The sequence below is a fragment of the Macaca fascicularis genome, chromosome 11 (assembly GCF_037993035.2).
Source record: "Macaca fascicularis isolate 582-1 chromosome 11, T2T-MFA8v1.1".
NCBI lineage: Eukaryota > Metazoa > Chordata > Mammalia > Primates > Cercopithecidae > Macaca > Macaca fascicularis.
Window position 1 is genome coordinate 20,407,872 of NC_088385.1, and position 22,183 is coordinate 20,430,054.

Here is a 22,183-nt window from a genome sequence, read left to right on the forward strand (position 1 = left end):
GGAGGATAATATATTAGTGTTATGAATGAAGCAATATGAAAGGTAAAAACACAAAGTTTGCACCTTGTTTCTGAGTCCGTTTATTAGGCAAACCCTTGAAATATGTACTGTTTTGTAAAAACTGTACATTTTACTACATTGACTAACACATGTGGGCTGAAGTGGAATTAACATGCCACTGATGTACACACAAATTCAAGCCCTCTGTGTGACATAAATTCAAATAAATACCAATTAAACACATTTTAAAAATTCAAAGAAAAATAAATGAAGCTATTTGAGACGTAGTGTACATCTAAGTCAGTTTCATGTAAAGAACAGTTTCTTGGTAAACACTGTATATCCTTTGCAGTATAAACGTAAAGCAATCAAAATCGCTTTTAATTAAAGCTCTTTTTCAGTTCACTAAGGAATATGGAGAGAATGCCAAACTATATTAATGTACTCCATTATGACTTTGACTATATTTTACAACTTGAAAAATTTTCATTTTTATGGCGCCATCAGCCTGCTACTTAATAGAAAATGTTTTATTGACATTTATGTTCTTTACCTAATGATGTGTATTTAAATGATGGCTGTCATCTTCATTAGAATTGACTGTTGAAAGAGTAATAAGAATGAGAATACAGAAACCTGGTCTCATTTTAATTGTACAAACTGAGAACATAACCTTGGGCTAACCATTTCACCAATTTGACTACAACCTTCAATTTAAAAATCGTGTATGCCTCCAATATTGTATGATCATTGTTTTTGTGATTTATTATGCTTACTTGACACGTGAAATATATGTATGTATGTATATTTATATGCATCATTTTCTATTTGTTCTTAAATACTGCTAATTAATTTTTTTAAACCTTTTCATCTGAATGTATTAATTTCATCAATGATTATCAGAAAAATATTAGGCTTGGTATAGAAGTTATTCCAAAGACACAGTCTGCTAATATGCCCAGTATTGATTAGTATGTATCAATAGAAGTCATTTAGATGTATAATTGATGATCACAAAAATCATGTTCTTTCAAACAAGTGTTGAATTGTAAGTTATATTCAGCTTTTATTTAATTTTTATTAATATTAAACAAGGCAGTAAATTATTCATTACAGTCACCATTCTATTTCTTGTCAAATTATAATTTGTGGTTTCCTGCTCTTAAAGATATGTTCAGCACTATGTTCTTAAACAAAAGTGTCAATAAAGTTTTTGTGATCTAGAATAAAGAATCTAAAAAAAATTGTACTAAAGAAATCATATTCAATCTTCTATAACTAGCAGTATAGTATAGTTTAACTTATTTTTGTAGTGAAGTATTGAATAGAAAACAAATAATTAATATTTACTTCTAAAACGTAACATGCATATACCCTATTTCAACTTATTGAGGAAATTTATGTTTTTCCAGTATAATACCTAATTAGAATTTCTATCATGTCTTCATATTCAGTTGTGACTTTATTATTCTGTCCTATGTATTTACCTTACATATAATGCCATTGTTGAATTGATGTACTGTTTTGTAATTATTTGCTTTTGATGCCTGTAGTACAGAGCATTCAGTATGGCTCCCAATGGTTCCTGTCTCCTGTATAGCCTACTGACATATTGAATCATGGTTGTTCTTGTGTGACAAAATGAATACGAAGTAAATGGTGGTGTTTTACTTCTTAGGCTAGGTCATAAAAATCCAATGTCATTTCTGTTTTGCTTTCTTGACTTATCTTCTCTGGGAGAAACCAAGTGCCATGTCATGAGGAAGGTCAAGCAACCCAGGAGACAGTCCTAGGAGAAAAGAATCAAAGAACTCCATAAACACCATCATTAACATTTTAGCCATTTACATGGACACTATCAGACACTTTAGTCTACATCTGACTGTGACTTGATGAGAGACCCCAAGTCAAGTCTACTCAATGTAGCCACTCTTGATTTTCTGACCCACAGAAACCATGAGATATAGTAAATTAATATTGTCATTTAAAGTCATTTTATTTTTGGAGTGAGTTGTTAAACAGCCATACATAACTAATATTTTAATTTCTATAAGTTTTTGGACATATGGACTGTAATTATTTTCTTTTCTACATTGCAGATACTTAACACGATGCTAGCCACAAAGTGGAGGCTCAGTTAATGTTGGCTGAATTTAAATAAATAAGTTTAAATATAATCTCCTTGTTGGTGCTATAGGTTCAGAAGGGGCTTAAAAAAGCAGTAAATATCTATTACTCAAAGTTGGCAGAAAAAATTGTTCAACATCAGCTTGACCAAAAGACTTAATATTTTAGGCAGAACATGATATTAAATAATTTTATGCATCAAAGGAATTGATCTAGTTATTCTGATTTTAAAAAATTAACTAAGTAAGCCTAGTCACAAAACATTTTACTCAAAATTAAATATTTCCTTAGAACTCTCTAAAATCTTTAAAGGGTCAAGAAGGTTAATTTGTAATGCCTACACTTGATTTTTTTTCACCAGTTTTGTCTTGCTTTGTTTTTTTCCGATTCTATGGCAGAAATTACGTTTTTTGGATCTCAGCTCTTCAGGCATATTAACCAGAAACAAGTAAAAAATAAAAACTATACAAGTAAGGCTTAAATTAATTCTGATAAGCTATAAACACTTTTTCTGAATAGATTCTGGGAAAACTGGATTAATTCTACTTAAAAGTCATGCCTCCTCATTAATAAAGTTTTAGAATTATTTTTCTTTTTTTTAAAAGAGATTAAATTTAATCTTTTTTTGGAGTTCATACAATTTTTTAGTATTCTTTTTAATATTATTTAAGTTCTAGGGTACATGTGCACAATGTGCAGGTTTGTTACATATGTATACATATGCCATGTTAGTGTGCTGCACCCATTAACTCATCATTTACATTAGGTATATCTCCTAATGCTATCCCTCCCCCCGCCTCCCTCTCCACTATAGGCCCCAGTGTGTGATGTTCCCCTTCCTGTGTCCAAGTGATCTCATTGTTCAATTCCCACCTATGAGTGAGAACATGCGGTGTTTGGTTTTCTGTTCTTGTGATAGTTTGCTGAGAATGATCGTTTCCAGCTGCATCCATGTCCCTACAAAGGACATGAACTCATCCTTTTTGATGGCTGCATAGTATTCCATGGTGTATATGTGCCACATTTTCTTAATCCAGTCTGTCACTGATGGACATTTGGGTTGATTCCAAGTCTTTGCTATTGTGAATAGTGCTGCAATAAACATACGTGTCCATGTGTCTTTATAGCAGCATGATTTATAATAATTTGGGTATATACCGAGTAATGGGATGGCTGGGTCAAATGGTATTTCTAGCTCTAGATCCTTGAGGAATCGCCACACTGTTTTCCACAATGGTTGAACTAGTTTACAGTCCCACCAACAGTGTAAAAGTGTTCCTATTTCTCCACATCCTCTCCAGCACCAGTTGTTTCCTGACTTTTTAATGATTGCCATTCTAACTGGTGTGAGATGGTATCTCAGTGTGGTTTTGATTTGCATTTCTCTGATGGCGAGTGATGACGAGCATTTTTTCATGTGTCTGTTGGCTGTATGAATGTCTTCTTTTGAGAAATGTCTGTTCATATCCTTTGCTCACTTTTTGATGGGGTTGTTTTTTTCTTGTGAATTTGTTTGAGTTCTTTGTAGGTTGTGGATATTAGCCCTTTGTGAGATGAGTAGATTGCAAAAATTTTCTCCCATTCTGTAGGTTGCCTGTTCACTCTGATGGTAGTTTCTTTTGTTGTGCAGAGCTCTCTAGTTTAATTAGATCCCATTTGTTAATTTTGGCTTTTGTTGCCATTGCTTTTGCTGTTTTAGACATGAAGTCCTTGCCCATGCCTATGTCCTGAATGATATTGCCTAGGTTTTCTTCTATGGATTTTATGGTTTTAGGTCTGACATTTAAGTCTTTAATCCATCTTGAATTAATTTTTCTATAAGGTGTAAGGAAGGGATCCAGTTTCAGCTTTCTACATATGGCTAGCCAGTTTTCCCAGCACCATTTATTAAATAGGGAATCCTTTCCCCATTTCTTGTTTCTCTCAGGTTTGTCAAAGATCAGATGGCTGTAGATGTGTGATATTATTTCTGAGGTCTCTGTTCTGTTCCATTGGCCTATATATCTGTTTTGGTACCAGTACCATGCTGTTTTGGTTATTTTTCTTTTATTGAGATGTTCTAAGAATTACTCATATGTAGAATGTTTCTATATTATAAACATTTTGCTAGATATCAATATTAGATATTAGATGTATATTATTATAATTGATTCTAGAAATAGGCAATTCTTATGGGTCAAAGAGAAAACAAACTAAATAATTTTACCAGTTTAAGGTAGAAACTAGATACAAAAAAAGAGATGTGAACCAGAACAAGAATAAACCTATTATCTAAACACAAGTATAAGAATTTTATTTTAAGTTTCTGTCAATCAACTGATGACAAATGATTGGGATTTGATACTAAATGCCTAATATATCACATACATTTTATCAATTATTTAAATCAAAAAAGGGTTTATCTCTAATATTGTTTGCCTTTCAATTAGTCATTTTTATTGTCATTCTAAATTCTCATGTTACCAAATGACTTTGAGTATCTTTAAAAAGAGATTCCTAAGCTTCGGTGAACTCTGGTAGCATTTGTTACTGTCCTAATGCTCTACGAGAACAAGGCCAGATTGGGCGAAGACTTGCATAATCAATTCTCTAACATGAAAGAACCTTTTTGAGTCAACTTTGCGTAAATATACCATTGATTTGCAGATTTACTAATTACAGCTTCTTACTGTGAATATATCTGAGGCCTTTTAAAAAAATTAAAATTGGTCCGTTTGATACTATAATTTGATTATTTCATAATCAATATAAATAAGAGAAAATAAATTAATGGTTTCTGTGAAGGAGTAATTTGTTTAATGCCTGAACAGAGGGAAAGACCACAAAGTCAATGATATAAAAAAAAAAACAACTCACCAATTCATTTTATTAGCTGTTAGTAGATGCAGTAATGTTAAGGTGGAGAATGAAAGTAGAAATGAAGAGAATATTATGGTGAACAACAAAGTAAATTGGAGATAAAAATGTAGAGAGATTTAAACATGATCAATATTAGATATTCCTTAACTGTCCCCCAAACCAACTTTAACTTCAGACTTTAAAGATATCATTTTCTTCCTTCCCTTTTTTCAACCATCAAAAATAATAAATTGTCTAAAAGATTTTCTTGGCAACTAAATATGAATGAAATCCCTCATTTTTGTCTTTTTATTGTTCAGGTGACAATATACAAACTCATCAGTTGCAAGTAAGCTAATTAAATACTTAATACATATTATTAAATATTTCTAAAACTTTTTTCTTAATCTAGTTTATTAAGAAAGAATCTTTTCTCTTTGTACTTATTTGTACCTTGGGATAGTTAAATACACTCCTAAAGCCGTGTTCCCTAATGTGCTTCTTTCATTTTCTGCAGCTTATATTCTTGGTAGAGAATATAGCTCAACCCACTATGTAATATATTTTGTGATCTTTATGTGAAAACTACTAGTTAGCTTTAATTAGCTTTGGCAGTCACTTTACAGTTCAATGTTGTGGGTATTTGTTTTATAATTATTGTGTTAATTTGTTTATTATTTAGTGTCTACCCATTATAGTATCAGGCATATGAAGTAAGAAGCTTTATCCCAAAACGTACCACAGTGACCAACTTGCACTAGGTGCTTGATAAACATTTGTTGAATAAATAAAATAATTAGTATACTATGAAAATAATAAAACCAACTCAACAAATTTACAACTACAGTGATTAATGTTAAAATATTGGCAGTATAGAATATCTTTACAATGGCTGACATGGGGGGGTGTCATGTACAATGTTTGACATTTATATCCCTGCATAACTGTTGATCAGAAACTCAACTCATATTAACACAGAAGTGATCTCCAGACATTGAGTCCAATCCTGGGTAGCCTCAGCCTGGAGGCATATATCCTGTTAATCTTTTTATCTAACTTAACTCCTCTTGGAAAAGTGAGTACAAATAAAATATCAACAAAATGGTTAGGTGATACTTTCTTTTTCTTTGTCAAAGTTAAAGGTTGAAAGGTATCAATTATCCTCTAACTGTATTTTAAAAATGGAGAACTGGGGCCATGAAGTCCTCAGAATGTTATGTGGAAGAACTGGGGCTTGAAGCTTTTTTGTGCAAATGCTACTAGCACAATTGAATGATGTGTTTCTGCTTGAACATGGACAATAATAAAGATGTTTTAGAAACAATGGGAACTGAATAGTTTACATCTTTACTTCCATACAAAAACATATATCTTTGAAAATAATACCTACTAATGAGACATGGGGATGAAGATTCAATTAGTGACACAAAGCATTTTCACATATTTGAGAGAAAAACAGGAAACAGAAAACGCAAATCACATAATAAAATGCAGTACATTATTTTCATATAATGAAACAATGAAATTTTGGAGTAAAATAAAAAGTACATACATTAGATATTTTATTTGAACTTTTTACATTAAGGAAATATGCACCTATATATAAGATTTAATATGCCCTCATGGTTCCTCTTTAATATAACATGTAAAGTATGAATGTTTTCCTACTGTCTACATACTTTTGCAAAATTGAGTCACTTCGAGTGGATAAAAAATATAGTTTCCCTCGATTTTAACTCCTAAGTTCCTGTGTTCTGGTATTTTGAAGAAAATAATGTTATAATTAATAATATATTTCAATGTATAAAAGATTTTAAAATATATTATTTATAAATATGTAATATAGCTAATACATAAAGCCTGTCTATTCAATATCTTCCTGAGTGATTCAGGAATAGCAACTTTATTTTGCAATTTTAAAAGAATAGTTTTAAAGTATTTAAACCACGTTTCATTATATACAATTTATATTAATTTGATCTCAATCTAAAATATCTAAAACCCTTGAGGAGAGAGGCCTTCTCATAGTAAGCTTTAGAGAAACCGGCAGATGTCAGGGAAGATATACTGAGGCAGTGAGTTGCTTTCTCTTACCTTCGATTCAAAATAGAACAAAAAGCCAAAGTTTTTTTGTTGTTATTGTTTTGTTTTCTACAAGACAAAAGTCAAAGAACCCCTCAGACTCAAAAACACATGTTGGAGTTACAAACTAATACACATCACAGCAAATTAATAATGGAACATGCCTACCAGCAGAAAGTTGACATTTGCTACTTCATTCAGCAAACATTTCAGTCACTGAGGTTTCAGACACACAATCCCAATTTAAAAGAACATATAAGGATGAGAAAGACACACAGATCTTTGATGGGGCAAACATTATTTACATATGGGGATCTGAAGAGAGGATTCTTACCATTCAGGCTTAACGTTAATCCTTTCTTCCCCCTTTCCATCTTCTACACTACCCACTTCTTACACTCATTGTCTGAGACAAGAAGACAAATTGCTGAAGTCAGATGTTGCAACAAAATGACAATGGGCATTAGAAGAAGCAAAACGCTCCCTCATCACGATGAAGCAAGAGTATTGCATAATGACTAGCTGGAGCCTCCTGGAGAAGGCACGTAGAGCAGGAAATGAGCACAACACGGGTAAAATAAGACAATGTCAGAATAGGATGCCTTGGTTGAAAGAAAAAATGTATTTGTGGGAGAAAAAAGAATCTTCTGGGAGATTTTGAAGTCTAGAGGTTGGGTAATGAGGCTGAGGCAGGAGAATGGCTTGAACCTGGGAGGCGGAGCTTGCAGTGAGGTGAGATAGCACCAATGCACTCCAGTGATTAAATATCTATTTTATTTAACAATGTATTTGTAGCACCTGATATATTGAAAAGAGCTTAAAGATTAAAATATTATAATTTCTGTTTATTGGTTGCATTGAAGATAACATTGTTCTAAGACTGGACTGGGTTACTGATTTCTAAGCAACAAACAAATAGCAAAATTATCCAAGTTACTCAGATAATAAATACTGAGAAAAGGCCTGTTTTGGAAAGAAAGATGATGAATTTAGTCTAGATATTTGAAGTTGAGATACATTTGAAATACCAGCAATAAGATAGAATACATACTGAATGTAAGGCCTGAAGCTCAGCCAAGATTTCTAGAGAGATGGACCAACAACAGGTCAGTAAACAAAATTTGGGGCCAAGAGAAGAATCCAGTATTTCTACCTCATTGCAGGAATCACATAGTCTTTACCATAATTGATATGTAACACAGAGAATATTTAATTGGTTTCTAGACTGCGCTTAAGCTATAGTTATTCTTAATAATTATACCCAAACTTGTGTTAAAGCCTTGAAAAAAACCTTTAGAAAATGAAGGAGAAATAAATTCCATATGTAAAGTCACACACACACACACACAAAATGGCCAAGATCCATAGGATTTAACACAAAAGTATATACTGAGAATTCAGAGGTAAAAGGAATTGTAGTGAGATGTAACCATGGAAATTTAAGATTCTAGTTATCCTTAAAAATCTTTTGAGAGACGGTAGACAGTGAATTTCATGTAAGTTACAGGATTAAATACTGAAACTGTTTTATTTTAAAATTAAAATTATAAACCAATAAAGATAGAGAATTGGGGACATTTTATTTACATATTTTAAAAGGAAAAAAAGGCAATCTAGATGTAAGGGAAAGAGTCACAAAAAATTTGAAGCATATATCATGAGAAGGTCTCCAAAATAGTCACATATGGTGAAAGCCTGGGTTTTAAGGTGAAAGCACAGTACTAGGGTGAAAAAAATTTGCCAATCAAGTAATAAAAAATATTACTAACAACAAATGTCACTTGCTACTCTTTAAGATCCAAGAGAGATTTTGTCTGAAAGATCCTCAGTTCTTAGAAGAGCGATTAGTTTAAGTAGCTGGCACTCATTAAATGCTTCTTGAATTAATATGTGAATGCATGGGTATGTGGATGAAAACACACAAACACATACAGGAATATATATATATATAGAGAGAGAGAATTATACTCCTTCATTCTTGCTGTAGATTATGAAAGCTACTGATAGAAAGGCCCATAATGGAAAGAGGAGAGGAGGAGAAGAAATCCTGTAAGAGTAGTGAAAACCATACAAGTAGCATATTGTCTTGAACAAGACAATCATCTAAGGATTGTATTAGTAGTTAACAATTCACTGGCAGTTTTAAGATATTGGTGCACTGAAAACTACAATTAAGCTAATAAGCACTGACAATGCTGTGAGGGTGACGGAATAAGACCCATCTTCTAAAATGGCTGGTGTTGATTTGGGAATTTAGCTGCTGTCTATGTTCAAGCAGAATTTGATTTTTCTCTTATCACGTCTGCCCTCTGCTGAAGACGTAGGGTGCCAATGGAGAATTAACCATATATTCTGATACATAACATTGAAACTTTTATTTTTAATTAAAATTCAAGTAGCTAAAAGTGGATACAGTAGACAGTTGGACAGACTATTTGGCAGAAGCTGTGTTCTAGGAAAAAAAAAGATAGAGAAACAATTTCTCTGCATGACTGCTTTGGAGCTCTCTCCTCTCAGCCATTCTTGGTGCGTAAAGTGAAACTTTACCCTAAATGCATACTATTTGGAAACAGAAAAAGCTTTTTTTTGTTGAAAGATACAATGGAAAATGCATAAATCAACCTTCTCTATTTGGATGACTTTGGTAATTTGCATTCATCTGTTTAAAGAGAGTTGTCTTTGGAGACTTCCTATTTTTACATAAAAATTACACTCAGCATCTCCCAGCTTCTTTTGTTCACTAAAATTAGATTTGCTCACTTATACAACTCACAGGACCTAATTTGTTCAGAGGAAAGTCACATGTTATTAACAGCATGTCCTTTCTCATTTGCCTTCTTCAAAAAAATTAATAGTATGGCAGTTCCCCTTCCATGGCACAGTACAAGTGCTGGTGATTCATGGGGTGCACTCCTGTGGGCAAAAGGCCACCTCTCTATTCCAAAACAGAAAAGAAAAATTGGCAAAAAAATAAGATTTGCAAGTATCATGGGATTTTGTGAGAGTAATTACACTGGCTTTCAATATTAATGAACTTTTAGAGGACCATCCGTAAAGCAATCCATTGAATCTTCCGCTTCAACCATTCTAGTCCTGTGTCTTTGCTGATAATGGAGTCCTAACTCTATACTAATGCTGAAAAACTCAGACTGCTCTCGTTATCATGACTGTAGCACAGTATTCTATCTGTTGGATGTGTAACCACCCTCTAATTTGGAAAACTATTAGCAGGGCAGTCGCAGAGGGAAGTGTGTTTGCTATACTAACGCAGGATTAGAATATATCAAGAGATAATCAGAAATGAACAGCCTATGAACAGTAAATACATATTTTTAAGATGGTATATCCAATCCCTCTACTGTGCTTTATACATATCATCTTTAAAACATATTATTTGGTAAAATAAAACAGACTATTTTTATATTATATCTGTTTTTGTCCTTTGCATGGTGTGTAAACTTGAGAAAATTATAATAGATATTTCTAAGCTTCAGTTTTCTAACCATAGAGGGATAAGACTATGCTGCATAGCATTTGTGACGGCACCAGTGACAAACCATCAGAGCCAGCTTCATGGACATGGAAACTCTGTACACGCACAGCACAGCACCCCGTGCTTAGAGGAGCCCTGCAGTTAGCTTAATGCTGTACTGATGCTCTATGGAAATTCTTAATAATTTTTGAAAAGCCCCTCTCCAGCCCAGTTTTCATATTCCACTGGGCCCATAAGTTACATAGTTCTTTCTGCAGTTAATAAATCATCTGGCCCAGTGATTGCCATATGTTAAGTGTTCATTATTTGTGTCTTCTTTGTCCTCCTCCTAAATGTGCAGTGTCAAGGTCAATCAAAGTGTCTACTGCTTTATACTGGTTTCTCACACTCTTAGGCTCTGGAAATCAGTTGCTTCATTTCCTCTTCTTGGCTGCCTTTTCCCACATTATCTTTGGGCTGACATTTCAGTACTGGCTGCACATTATTTAACAATTTACTAGGTCCACATGACCCCTTTCCTGGGCCTATAAAGAACCTCATTTAAAGCCTTTGGGAAATAATCACTTGATCACTTTTCATAGTGAGGAACTTGTCCTTAAGGCTAGATTGAGACAGAAAGTTAAGAAAATGGCTAATAGTGCATTGGGATGTAGTTTTAGTTTTGGCGTTCAGCTCAAATCTAGTTTTTTTTTTTTTTTTTTTTTTTTTTTAATTGCTTTGGCTCTGGTGTCTGGTCTAGGCTTTGGAAAACCAAATCACAGAATATCTAGTTTATGTCCATTCTAGCCCCTATGAACTGTATTTCATCATTGAAGGTACAATCACGTAGGTACTTTTATAGCCAATTAGTGTACTAGTGTCAATGATAAAAGCAAGTGTGGCATTTTATATATAGTTAATATCTGAATATGCATGTTCAAATGTAGGCAAGCATTCCAGATCCAATTGAGAGTAAAACTAGTTCTAAGGCACTTTTTGCATTGATATTCTATTAGTTATTGGTTATAAATGTTTAAATTATAATAGAAAATGCTATAATAATTCACAGTGGTGAAGTTGTTAATTGTATGTTCAAAAACAATTAAGGACTTTCAAATAGATAAATTATTAGTGAAATGAGAGTTAATATGAATACTAAGAAAGTGAAGTATATAAAAATTTTTGGAAAGATTATGTACTTTTCAGCCAACAAAATGTTTATATAATTTAGATAATAATTCTAGAAAAAATAATAAAAGTTAGATTATCTCATGATTTTATTGTTATGTAGATAGGGAAAACAACATTATTAACTTTAAACAAAATATAAATTCTATACATATTTTAGCTATTTAGAGTATGAATCCAGAAAACAGTTATGATAGATTTTTTTAACATCTTATGAAGATAAAAAGCAAAGAATCAACTTTCAATCTCAAAATTTCATAGAGAAGAAAATCCTAAATCATTTACTGTAACATTCATGACAAATCATCTTTGAGTCAGATATAATGAACAGCATAGAGAGAATGAAGAAAAATGAAAGTGGCATAGAAAAATTAGATACCTCAAACAGATACCAGCTCTCACTAATAATCTTCAAAAGAGTATGTTTAATAGAAATGCATCATCATCTTACTCATCATCATTTTAGAAATAGAATAAAATTGCTTAATTAAATAGAAGACTGAAATGATCTTAAAGTTCTCTTAGTTTATTTTTGTTGCTGTTGTTGTTTGTGTTCAATGCCTTTATTGCAAAATAGTGTTGCACAATAGTTGATGCTGACAGAGCAAATCAAAAAAATACTTTTCTTCTCTACCAAATTCATTTGCAAATGAGCATTTATTTAGAATAGCAAATGTGCAGTACATTGATCTAAGGAGTAATCTCAGCTAATGGTACAAATAAATATTTGCTCCTCTGCTTCATTCAAATACTGACATTTTAATATTTGTTGTGGTTAAAATTTTATTAAAAGTAATAATTATAGGTGAATACCAAAAATTTATTTTATTGTGATAATATTAATTTTAACACTACTTTATTGTGGCATTTGGCCAAAATATATACTCTGGATACATATACCCTGCAAAATAAGAAATGTTAAAAAGTTACAAAGATGACAATGTGGCAATGTTGATAGCGTATTTCCTTGTATATAACTCTATATTAGACCTGTTACTGGAAACCCCTGTTGGACCTTTGATTTTGAATTATTTCTGAAAGTAAAGCTCCCACTCAGTCATTTCGTCAGTCATTTATGATGTTAAATTAATTTAATTATATTTTATCTTAGTCTTTATATTATGTATTTAAACCTTTTTAAGGTTGGATACATTTCTTCTAACTATAATAACAATTGCCTGAGATTGCAAAACATTATAATATTAATAGCATTTTACAATAATACCACAAAAGAGTATTAATTTTGTAATAAAATATTAAACCTTCATACTTTTGTTTAAATTTGAAAAAATAATTTTCATTGACAAATTAAATTTTTTATGTGGATATAGCTTAAAAAATCCTTAATGTTATTTTGAAAATTTGCAATTTTTATAAAATACATAACAGCAAATGCATTTGTTTTTAATATCTTGACTGAAAGCATTCATCTCTCTTTTTCTCTTATTTTTTATTTTTTCTCTCCCACCCAACATTAAAACAAATGGGCTCATACTCATCATATACCTTATTTGAGAGAGATAATTTATATATAAATTTATACAAGCATACACATGTATATTTAACATATGTTGTAAATTAACATGTTTATTAGGTGCATTAAATTTCTCATTTTACATATAAATTCAAAAAATGCTTATTTTTTAAAAATACAAATTATTGATACACCCCAAATTTAGGGGTCAATGCTGGAAAAATGAAAATGGCTCCCTATTTTTTACTTATTGTTAGATGAGTATAAAAGATAAACACAGTATTTTTTTCTGAGTAACCAGATTAGATGAGCTATTAATCTATTAATTCAATAGAAGAAAATGACACTAAATGTGTGCTATTCTTCCCAAGCATTTGTATACGAATGAAGTCAGCTGAAATCTATTCATTTATTTTTTGATTCATTAATTCATGCCAGCTGCCTGTAAGCATTATTCTAGAAGACTGGAGATACAGTCATAACAAAGAGAGGCAAAATGCTTGATTTTTTTGGAGCTTACATCATGATATACTGAATGGCATAGACAATAAATCAAGCGGATACAGCAGTTGGGAAGGGCTTTCTGATTTGAGGTCTGAGTAAAGGCTCATTAGTAACTTTTTTTAAAAAAAAGGGAAGATGCAGCTACTGGGGAGGCTGAGGCAGGAGAATGGCGTGAACCGGGGGGGCGGAGTTTGCAATGCGCAGAGATCGCGCCACTGCACTCTGGCCTGGGCCTGGGCGACAGCGCGAGACTCCGTCTCAAAAGAAAAGAAAAAGAAAAGAAAAGAAAAGAAAAGGACTTGAGAAGGGTACAAATTTTTAGCATAGCAGATTGTAGGGAAATTGTAGAAAGATGCTGGATTAGAGAACATCTTTCGTTCTGCTTTAGTAATGAGTGGAGACGGGGAGTTACGGCTTGGTCGTACACATCTAAGACTGAAGTATTATCTCAGCAATAGGAAGACAATGACATTGAGAGATGCCATCTGGAGTGACAAAGAAAATGGGCCTTACATGATTACTCCACATCTAGGAATGCGTATTAGTCCCTAACTCCTAGTTTTTATTTGATTCCAAGACAAAAGATAAATAGCGTTTGTCTTTATTCTATAACGGAAACTAAAATTATATCTCCATTTTGTTCTCATGTTCTTTAAAAAAATAATTGAGATATAATTCACATACCACACAAATAATCTATTGAAAGCATACGATTCAATGATTTTCATATATTCATTGAGTGTACAACTATCACTATATTGAATTCCAGAACATCTTTATCATCCCTAAGAAACCATGTACAACTAACAGTCACGTCCATTCCCACCATCCCCAACCTAATTTTTGTCTCTATAGATTTGGTTATTCTGGACATTTTATGTAAATAGAATCATGTCATATGTCATCTTTTGTGATTGGCTTCTTCCATTTAGCATAAGTGGTTGCAGGGCTTATTCCTATAACATGCATCAGTCCTTTTTTTTTTTTTTTTTTTTTTTTTTTTTTTTTGCAGATAACACTCTATTGTATGGAAATACCACATTCTATTTGCCCTTTCATCAGTTGATGAGCATTTGGGTTAGTTTCACTTTTGACTATAATAAATCATGCTGTTAGGAATATTCCTACACAAGTTTTTCTATGGGCATTTTAAAAATTTCTCTTGAGGATACACCTAGCAGTGCAATTGCTAGGTTTAACCTTCTCAGAAGCTACTCTTTTATATTTCCACCAGTACTGTATGAGAATTCTCATTTCTGTTCCTTAGAAAATTAGCACCGTAACAGAAAACTAAACGTGAAAACACATGTTTTCACTTACAAATGGGAGCTAAATGGTAACACATGCACACACAGAAGGGAACAACACACAATGGGGTCTATTAGAGGGTAGAGGTTTGGAGGAGAGAGAGGATCAGGAAAAATAACTAGTGGGTACTAGGCTTAATACCTGGATGATGAAATAATCTCTACCCGGTGGGGAAAAAAAAAAAAAGAGTTCTCATTTCTTCACACCACCACCAAGATGTGTTTTTATCTATCTTTTTGATTATAGCCATTCTAGTGAGTGTGAAGTAGCATATTATTTTAGTTTTGATTTGCATTTTATTAATGGCTGACAGTGTTCAGTTTCTTTCCATGTGCTTTGTGCTTATTGGACATGTACATAGATTTTTCTGGAAAGAATGTCCAATCAATTATTTGTCTATTTTAATCCTTTTTTTTGGTCTTTTATTATTGAGTTATGTGGTTTTTTGTATATTCTGAATAGAAGTAACGTATCAAGTACCTGTTTTGCAAATAATTTCTTCTGTGGTTTATGTTTTCACTTTTTGTGGTTTTTGATCTATAAATAATCTTAAGTTTTATAAGGTCCAGTTTATTTTATTCCACTGCCTGTGCTTTTGGTGTCATATCTAAGAAATCACTGCCTAATTCTAATTCTATGTTTTTTTCCTAAAACACCTTATAAAAGTTTAAGATTTAGTTTTAGATTTTTTATCTTTTTGAAGTTAACTTTTATATATGATGTGATGTAGGTCCAACTTCATGTATGTAGGCTCAGCTTTAATTGCAGAAAACACTATTACTTCGCCATTGAATTGCCATGACACCTGTCTTGAAAATCAATACTGTAAGTGTTCAGATTTACATTTGGACTTTCAATTATATAACATCGATATATATGTCAGTATATATGTCACTATGACAGTATATATGTCACTGCAACACTGTCTTGTGTCTTACTGACACAAGTACCGTCTTACTATAGCTTTGCAGTTTGCTTTGGAAATAAAGAGGTAGTTAGGGGTTAAATTATAGTTGAAACATATTAAGAAGAAGCGAGGAGAAGGAAGAAGAGAACAAAAAGAAGAAAAAGGAGGAAGAGAAGACACTCAAATCAATAATTTAACTTTCTACCTTACACTAGAAGAAAAAAGAGAGCAAACTGAAAGCAAGGAGAAGGAAATAAGTAATAAAGATTTGAGTGGAAAATAATGAAATGGAAAATAATAAAGAAAATTACTTATCAAATGTAATCAAAATTGGTCCTTTGAAAAGAATGACACATTTGAAAAATCTTTACCTAGATTGACCAAAAATGTAATCAAGTTTCTAAAATCAGGAATAAAAGAAGTGATATTGCTAACAACCTTACAGAAATGCAATAGATAATATAATACTGTGTATAATTTTTATACTGACAAATCAGATTTCTTAAATGATGAACAAATTCCTAGAAATACACAAATTATCTGAATTGATGCAAGAAAAGCAGACTAATCAAAAAGACTCCTAACAAGTAAAGAGCTGAAATCAGTAATAAAAAAATTTCCATACAAACATTTTTGAAGCTCAGATGGCTTCATTCATGAATTCTACCAAATACTTAAAGAAGATTTAATAGCAAATCTTCACAAGCTTTCAAGAAATAAGAGGGGAACACTTCCCAACTTATTATATACATTGTTATCTCTACTAAAAATACACAAAATTAGCCAGGCATGGTGGCAGGCACCTGTAATCACAGCTACTCAGGAGGCTGAGGCAGGAGAATTGCTTGAACCCGGGAGGCGGAGGCATAGTAAGTCAAGATTGGGCCACTGCACTCCAGCCTGGGCAACAAGAGTGAAACTCCATCTCAAAAGAAAAGAGTTATTATGTAAAATTATATATACTTATATAGTTATAAAACACAGCATAAATGCATATTTTACTTAAATGATTTTTTAACATCTATATAAACAACATGGGTATAATTTTGTTGTTGAGACTATAACATATAGAAATGTAGCATATTTATTTATTTATTTATTTATTTATTTATTTATTTATTTATTTTTGTTTTTTGAAATGAAAGGCCTCACATATTTATTACTGAACCCAGCCAACCAACGCATTCGTAATAGATTCAGAGAGGAAAATACGTCGAACTCTCCAGAGAGTGGTGACATTTTCAGTTTGATATGGTAATGTGATCGTGACCTTCAGACAGCACAAATATATGTGCCATCTCATGTGCAATTCCTTATAGACCCAGCTTGGTTCTTCTCCAGTGTCTCCTTTTGGAGTTGTACCTTATTTTATTTCCAGTTTTCATCCGAATCCACTGGGGAATGGGACGATTTTGCTTTTGTTTCTTGGCCAGGAATCGCTTAATCCTGAAAGTCTTGTGAGAAGACATGGCGAGAAGTGGAGGCAAGAACACACCACGATGGCGGAGAAAGGAAAAGAGGGGATGTAGCATATTTAGCAATAAAAACACAAAGGGGAGGGTTGGAACAAAGCTGTACAAGTAAATAAAAAATGGCAAATAAGGTTAATTATATATGTTATATATATACATATATATACACATATATATACACACTTGTTCTCTAGTCTTCGGTCAGCATCCTTGAAATACATAAATTTATACAGAGTTTAATTATTACTATATTTTTGGTCTGTAAATATGTATAGCAAAAAACACATATAGGAAAATAAACTAAAGGTATATAGGAGTAACATTTCTATCACTGAAATTAGAGAAATCTGAAATAGATTCTGATAACATAAGAATTATATGATAAAACTTACAAAACCCACAATGACAATAACAAAAATATAGTGAAAAATCAATAAAATAATTTAAAACATTGCACTAGAAAATGTTCATTTACTGGAAAAAAAAAAAAAGCAGTAAACAAGAACGAAAGGAACCAAAAACGCATGACATGTATAGAAAACCATAAAATAGTAAAGATAATCCAACTATATCAATAATGACATTAAATGTGAATAGATTCGATAATCCAATTAAAAGACAGGATTCTAGGGATGGATTTTTAAAAGTATGATTCAAATATATGCTGTCTACACAAAACAGACTTTAAATTAAAATTCTTTAATAGCAAGTAAAAAGTTGGAAAAACTTATGTTATTTTATGCCAAAAAATAACATGAGAGGCCGGATGCGGTGGCTCACGTCTGTAATCCCAGCACTTTGGGAGGCCGAGGTGGGTGGATCACAAGGTCAAGAGATCAAGACCATCCTGGCCAACGTGGTGAAACCCCATCTCTACTAAAAAATACAAAAAACAAACAAACAAAAAAATTAGCTGGGTGTGGTAGCACATGCCTGTAGTCCCAACTGCTTGGGAGACTGAGGCAGGAGAATCACTTGAACCCGGGAGGAAGAGATTGCAGTGAGCCGAGATCGTGCGACTGCACTCCAGCCTGGAGAGAGAGCGAGACTCCGTCTCAAAACAAAACAAAAACATTAGAATGCTGAAGTTGCTCTACAAATACTGGACTAAATATACTTTAAGCCAAGAAATGTTACTAGAGATAAAAATAAGCACAATGTACCAGGAAGATATAACAATTATAAACATATACTCACCTGACATCAGAGCTCTAAAATACGTGAAGCAAAAGCTAACAGGTTTTAAGGAAGACGTGTGTGTGTGCGTGTGCATGTGTGTGTGTGATCAACAATACTTGGAAATCAATATCACACTTTCAGTAAAGGATAAAACAACTAGGCAGAAGGTCAACAAGTCATGTGCCACCTACTGTCTTCTATCCTATTAGTCTATGAAGAAAAGCCAGCTGTTAATCTTCTTAGGATTCCTTTTTATATCATGAGTCATTTTTATTTTACTGCTTTCAAAATGTTCTCAATTTTGGCTTGCTGCATGTTTATTACAGTGTATTTGCTTGTCTATACCTATGTATGTATGTATGTATGTATGTATGTATGTATTTAGAGATAGAGTCTTGCTCTGTTGCCCAGGCTGAAATACAGTGACATGATCTCGGCTCACTAAACCTTTGCCTCGTGAGTTCAAGTGATTCTTGTGCCTCAGCCTCCTGAGTACCTGGGATTACAGACACACGCCACCACCCCCAGCTAATTTTTGTATTTTTAGTAGAGACTTGATTTTGCCATGTTGGCCAGGCTGGCCTCGAACTCCTGACCTCAAGTGATATGCCCACCTCGCCCTCCCAAAGTGCTGGGATTACAGGCATGACCTTAAAAAAAAATTACAGCCTGTAAAATAAATTACGTGCCCAGCTGTATTTATTTTACTTAGAATTATTTGAGCTTCTTGGTGTAGATTAAGGGTTTCTATCAACTTCGGAAAGTTGGCAACCATTAATTCTTTGAATATCTGTCTTTTATCTCTCTAATAATCCCATTTTACAGCACTTAGTAGTGTCCCACATTTTTCTGAGGTTCTATTTATTTTCATTCATTATTTTCTTTCTGTTACTCACATTGCATAATTTCTATCAATCTGTCTTAAGTTGGCTGATTATTTCTTTGGCTCAAATCTAGTGTTAAGTCACTCTTGTAAATTTGTTTATTTCAGTGAGTTTTGTTTTTATACATCGGAATTTCCATTTCCTTTTGAACTAATTTTTATTTTTTATTGATATTCTCTATTAGATATTATATTTTTTACATCTTTAAGCATGATTTTCTTAGATATTTAAAAATATTTTAAAAAATAATATCTGCTTTGAAATATTTTTCTGTTAAATTCAACAGTGGAACTCTCACAGCCATTATTATGGCCTGTCTCCATGTTACCTACATTCTGATTTTAGGTTACTTTTCTTTTATTGCATGTCTTGTAATTTTGTATTGAAATCCAAACAATTTACGTATACATTGTAACAGTTCTGTATACTACTCCTTCTCCTGTGTCCAGGGTTACTTCTTGTTGTCATTAGTGTCCTTGTGGATTTCTTGTTTATTTCTTTAGTGACTGCTTTGGACTATTTTAGTGAAATCCATTTCCTCCTCGAGGTCATGCTACTGATAGTGCTACTCAGAGGATGTAGCATTGGGCATATGTACAGTCATCCTAAGATTACAGTCATTTCAGAACCTTCGGCTCTTTCCCTGATCTCTCTGCCTTTTCTGGTACCATACTCAGCTTTTAGGTTCCATGAATTTGCTGAAGACTGCTTTACTGTTTCAACAATATCCTGGGGGCATAAATTTCTCCATGGCCTGATTCAATTAAACATGAGCCTCTTTGTAGAAATAGTGTTTGAGGCCTGTTCAGACTCCAAGAGAACATTTATTAGTTATCTCTTTCCATGGTTCTCCCTGGCGAACTAGCTTGCCTACTTTATCTTATTTCTCCAGTTGAGATGCCAGATTCCTCTTAATGTTAATTAACAAAATGTCCATTTTCTTTTCTTTTAGAACAACCGTTGATTTGATCTTTCCTATTCTGTGTTTCCAGTAAAGTACGTTCCCTTGGGAATATATTTGAAGTTCTCCTGTTCCTGTGGACTGTCCCTCCTTCTGGGTAAAATCTCTGAGCTATTGCTCCAAAAGTGGGGACAGGCATAATAATCTGCTTCTCAAGGAGCAGCGTGCTCCGTGGGGACAATAGCCTCTGGTTTTCTAGTTTGCTTCTCTTGGAGCGGAACTTCCGCCCAATGAGTAAGCTCAGGAAAGGGCTATCCAGATCCCTGTAACTTTGCCTGCTATCTCTAGGGTTGAGAATCTGTCCTGTGAGTGGGGGCTGGGTGCCGGAAATGAGCCCCAAATTACTTGCCATGCTGGGATGCACATGCCGGGAATATAGCCTTTGGAACGTGTACCAGGGATGAAAACAAATGCTGGCAACTTATTTGTTCCAAAAAAATTCATATCCCATGAGTAGGAGCTGAAGGATGAGGGAATCCTGTTTTCTAGGGCACACTCTACCAGCTTCAAGTCACTGAAAGGACAGCAAGAGTTGTGATTCAAATGTCATAGATTCTTGCTATTCTTATCAAGATTAGGTAGTTTTTCTTGCATAAGTGTTTCTTCATTTGCTGTATGCCATTTGGGCACTTCCAGAGGTATTCAGTGGTTGGGTTTAAAAATAATTTTCAAAAATTATAGTTGTTTCCTGGATGGGGATATGTTCATGGAGGCCCTCATACTGACATTCTAAAAGTCTTTTAAAAATTTTTTAACTTGTATTTAGGTAGGTTTAGGAAGAAGCTTACATTATCTTCTTCCACTTTTCAAATTGCTATTAAAACTAAGATTCCAGGTTTTTAATTGTAAAATATTTATTCTAGGATGTGGACCATTCAAAGAGAAACTAGTAAAGAAGATGTATTATGTCTATTCTAGTTGTATCTACCTAGGTTGAGACAATTCAAAATGTGCCTATTTTATTTGATGCCACTGCATAATTATGATAAAAATAATTCTAAAAATAATAAAATTGATTTTAGAGACCACTTTAGACTGACAAGAAAAAGTGTGAAAAAGGAATTTATAGATGAAAGAGAAATACATATTTTCTATCAAGCATTATTATCAGACGGACTTTAGCATTAAGTAGCAAAGAAATAGTATACTTTCTTACTACTAAATTTGTTTTATAAGTTAACCTTCTAGTATTCCAAACTATGAAATTTGAAATAATAGTATTACAGGTTAAAGACTTTTTCTCTATGATGATGTACTATTGCTAATTTCCTATGTGATACCACTCCACAGAGTCAATCTTTGATCTTCTGCTAGAAAGTTGTGCTCACTTTCACTGTTTTCTCTTCTCTCTCTCTTTCTCTCTCTTTCTATCCTCCCTTAACACTTTTTTTTCTATTTATCCTGATATCATTTTTTTCTCTCCTTTTTTTTTTTAAACTCTACATGTCGGCTGTTTTTAATTTTCTTGGTTTAAAGATCACATTTCGGATTTTTGCCTCTTATGTTTCCTTGTCTTTTACAGACACTTGAAGAATGTATGTTGGGTTGATATTGATGTAAAATACACTTATACCTTTAAGGCCAGTCATATTTATGTACTCTGGTTCATCAAATAGGCATTGTTTAACTTCCTTCACCATTAAAAAGAACACTAGCTGAGTTAATTTATTTAATCATGTGTTCATATTTCCTCTTTACTTTTTCCAACTCTTATTTCTAAAAGAGATAGGTCTTAATTTATGTCTGTTTTTAGTATAATTTTCTGTTAGATTTTTTTTCATATAGCA

At 32.9% G+C, this 22,183-nt stretch overlaps 1 protein-coding gene and 1 long non-coding RNA gene across 3 annotated transcripts in view; one reads left to right on the forward strand and one right to left on the reverse strand.

The window, feature by feature from the left end:
- The window catches only part of LOC123567469 (uncharacterized), a 212,987-nt gene that overhangs the window by 91,728 nt on the left and 99,076 nt on the right, over positions 1-22,183 (forward strand). The gene's annotated exons all lie outside the window — the stretch shown is intronic.
- Positions 16,984-17,422, reverse strand: LOC102118065 (large ribosomal subunit protein eL39). The gene has a single exon (XM_005570262.5). The coding sequence runs from the start codon at positions 17,367-17,369 to the stop codon at positions 17,214-17,216; it is 156 nt and encodes a 51-aa protein (XP_005570319.1). The 5' UTR covers positions 17,370-17,422; the 3' UTR covers positions 16,984-17,213.

Bases quoted from the DNA above. Each gene is read 5' to 3' on its own strand.
- LOC102118065 (XM_005570262.5), bottom strand. From the start codon at position 17,369: ATGTCTTCTCACAAGACTTTCAGGATTAAGCGATTCCTGGCCAAGAAA.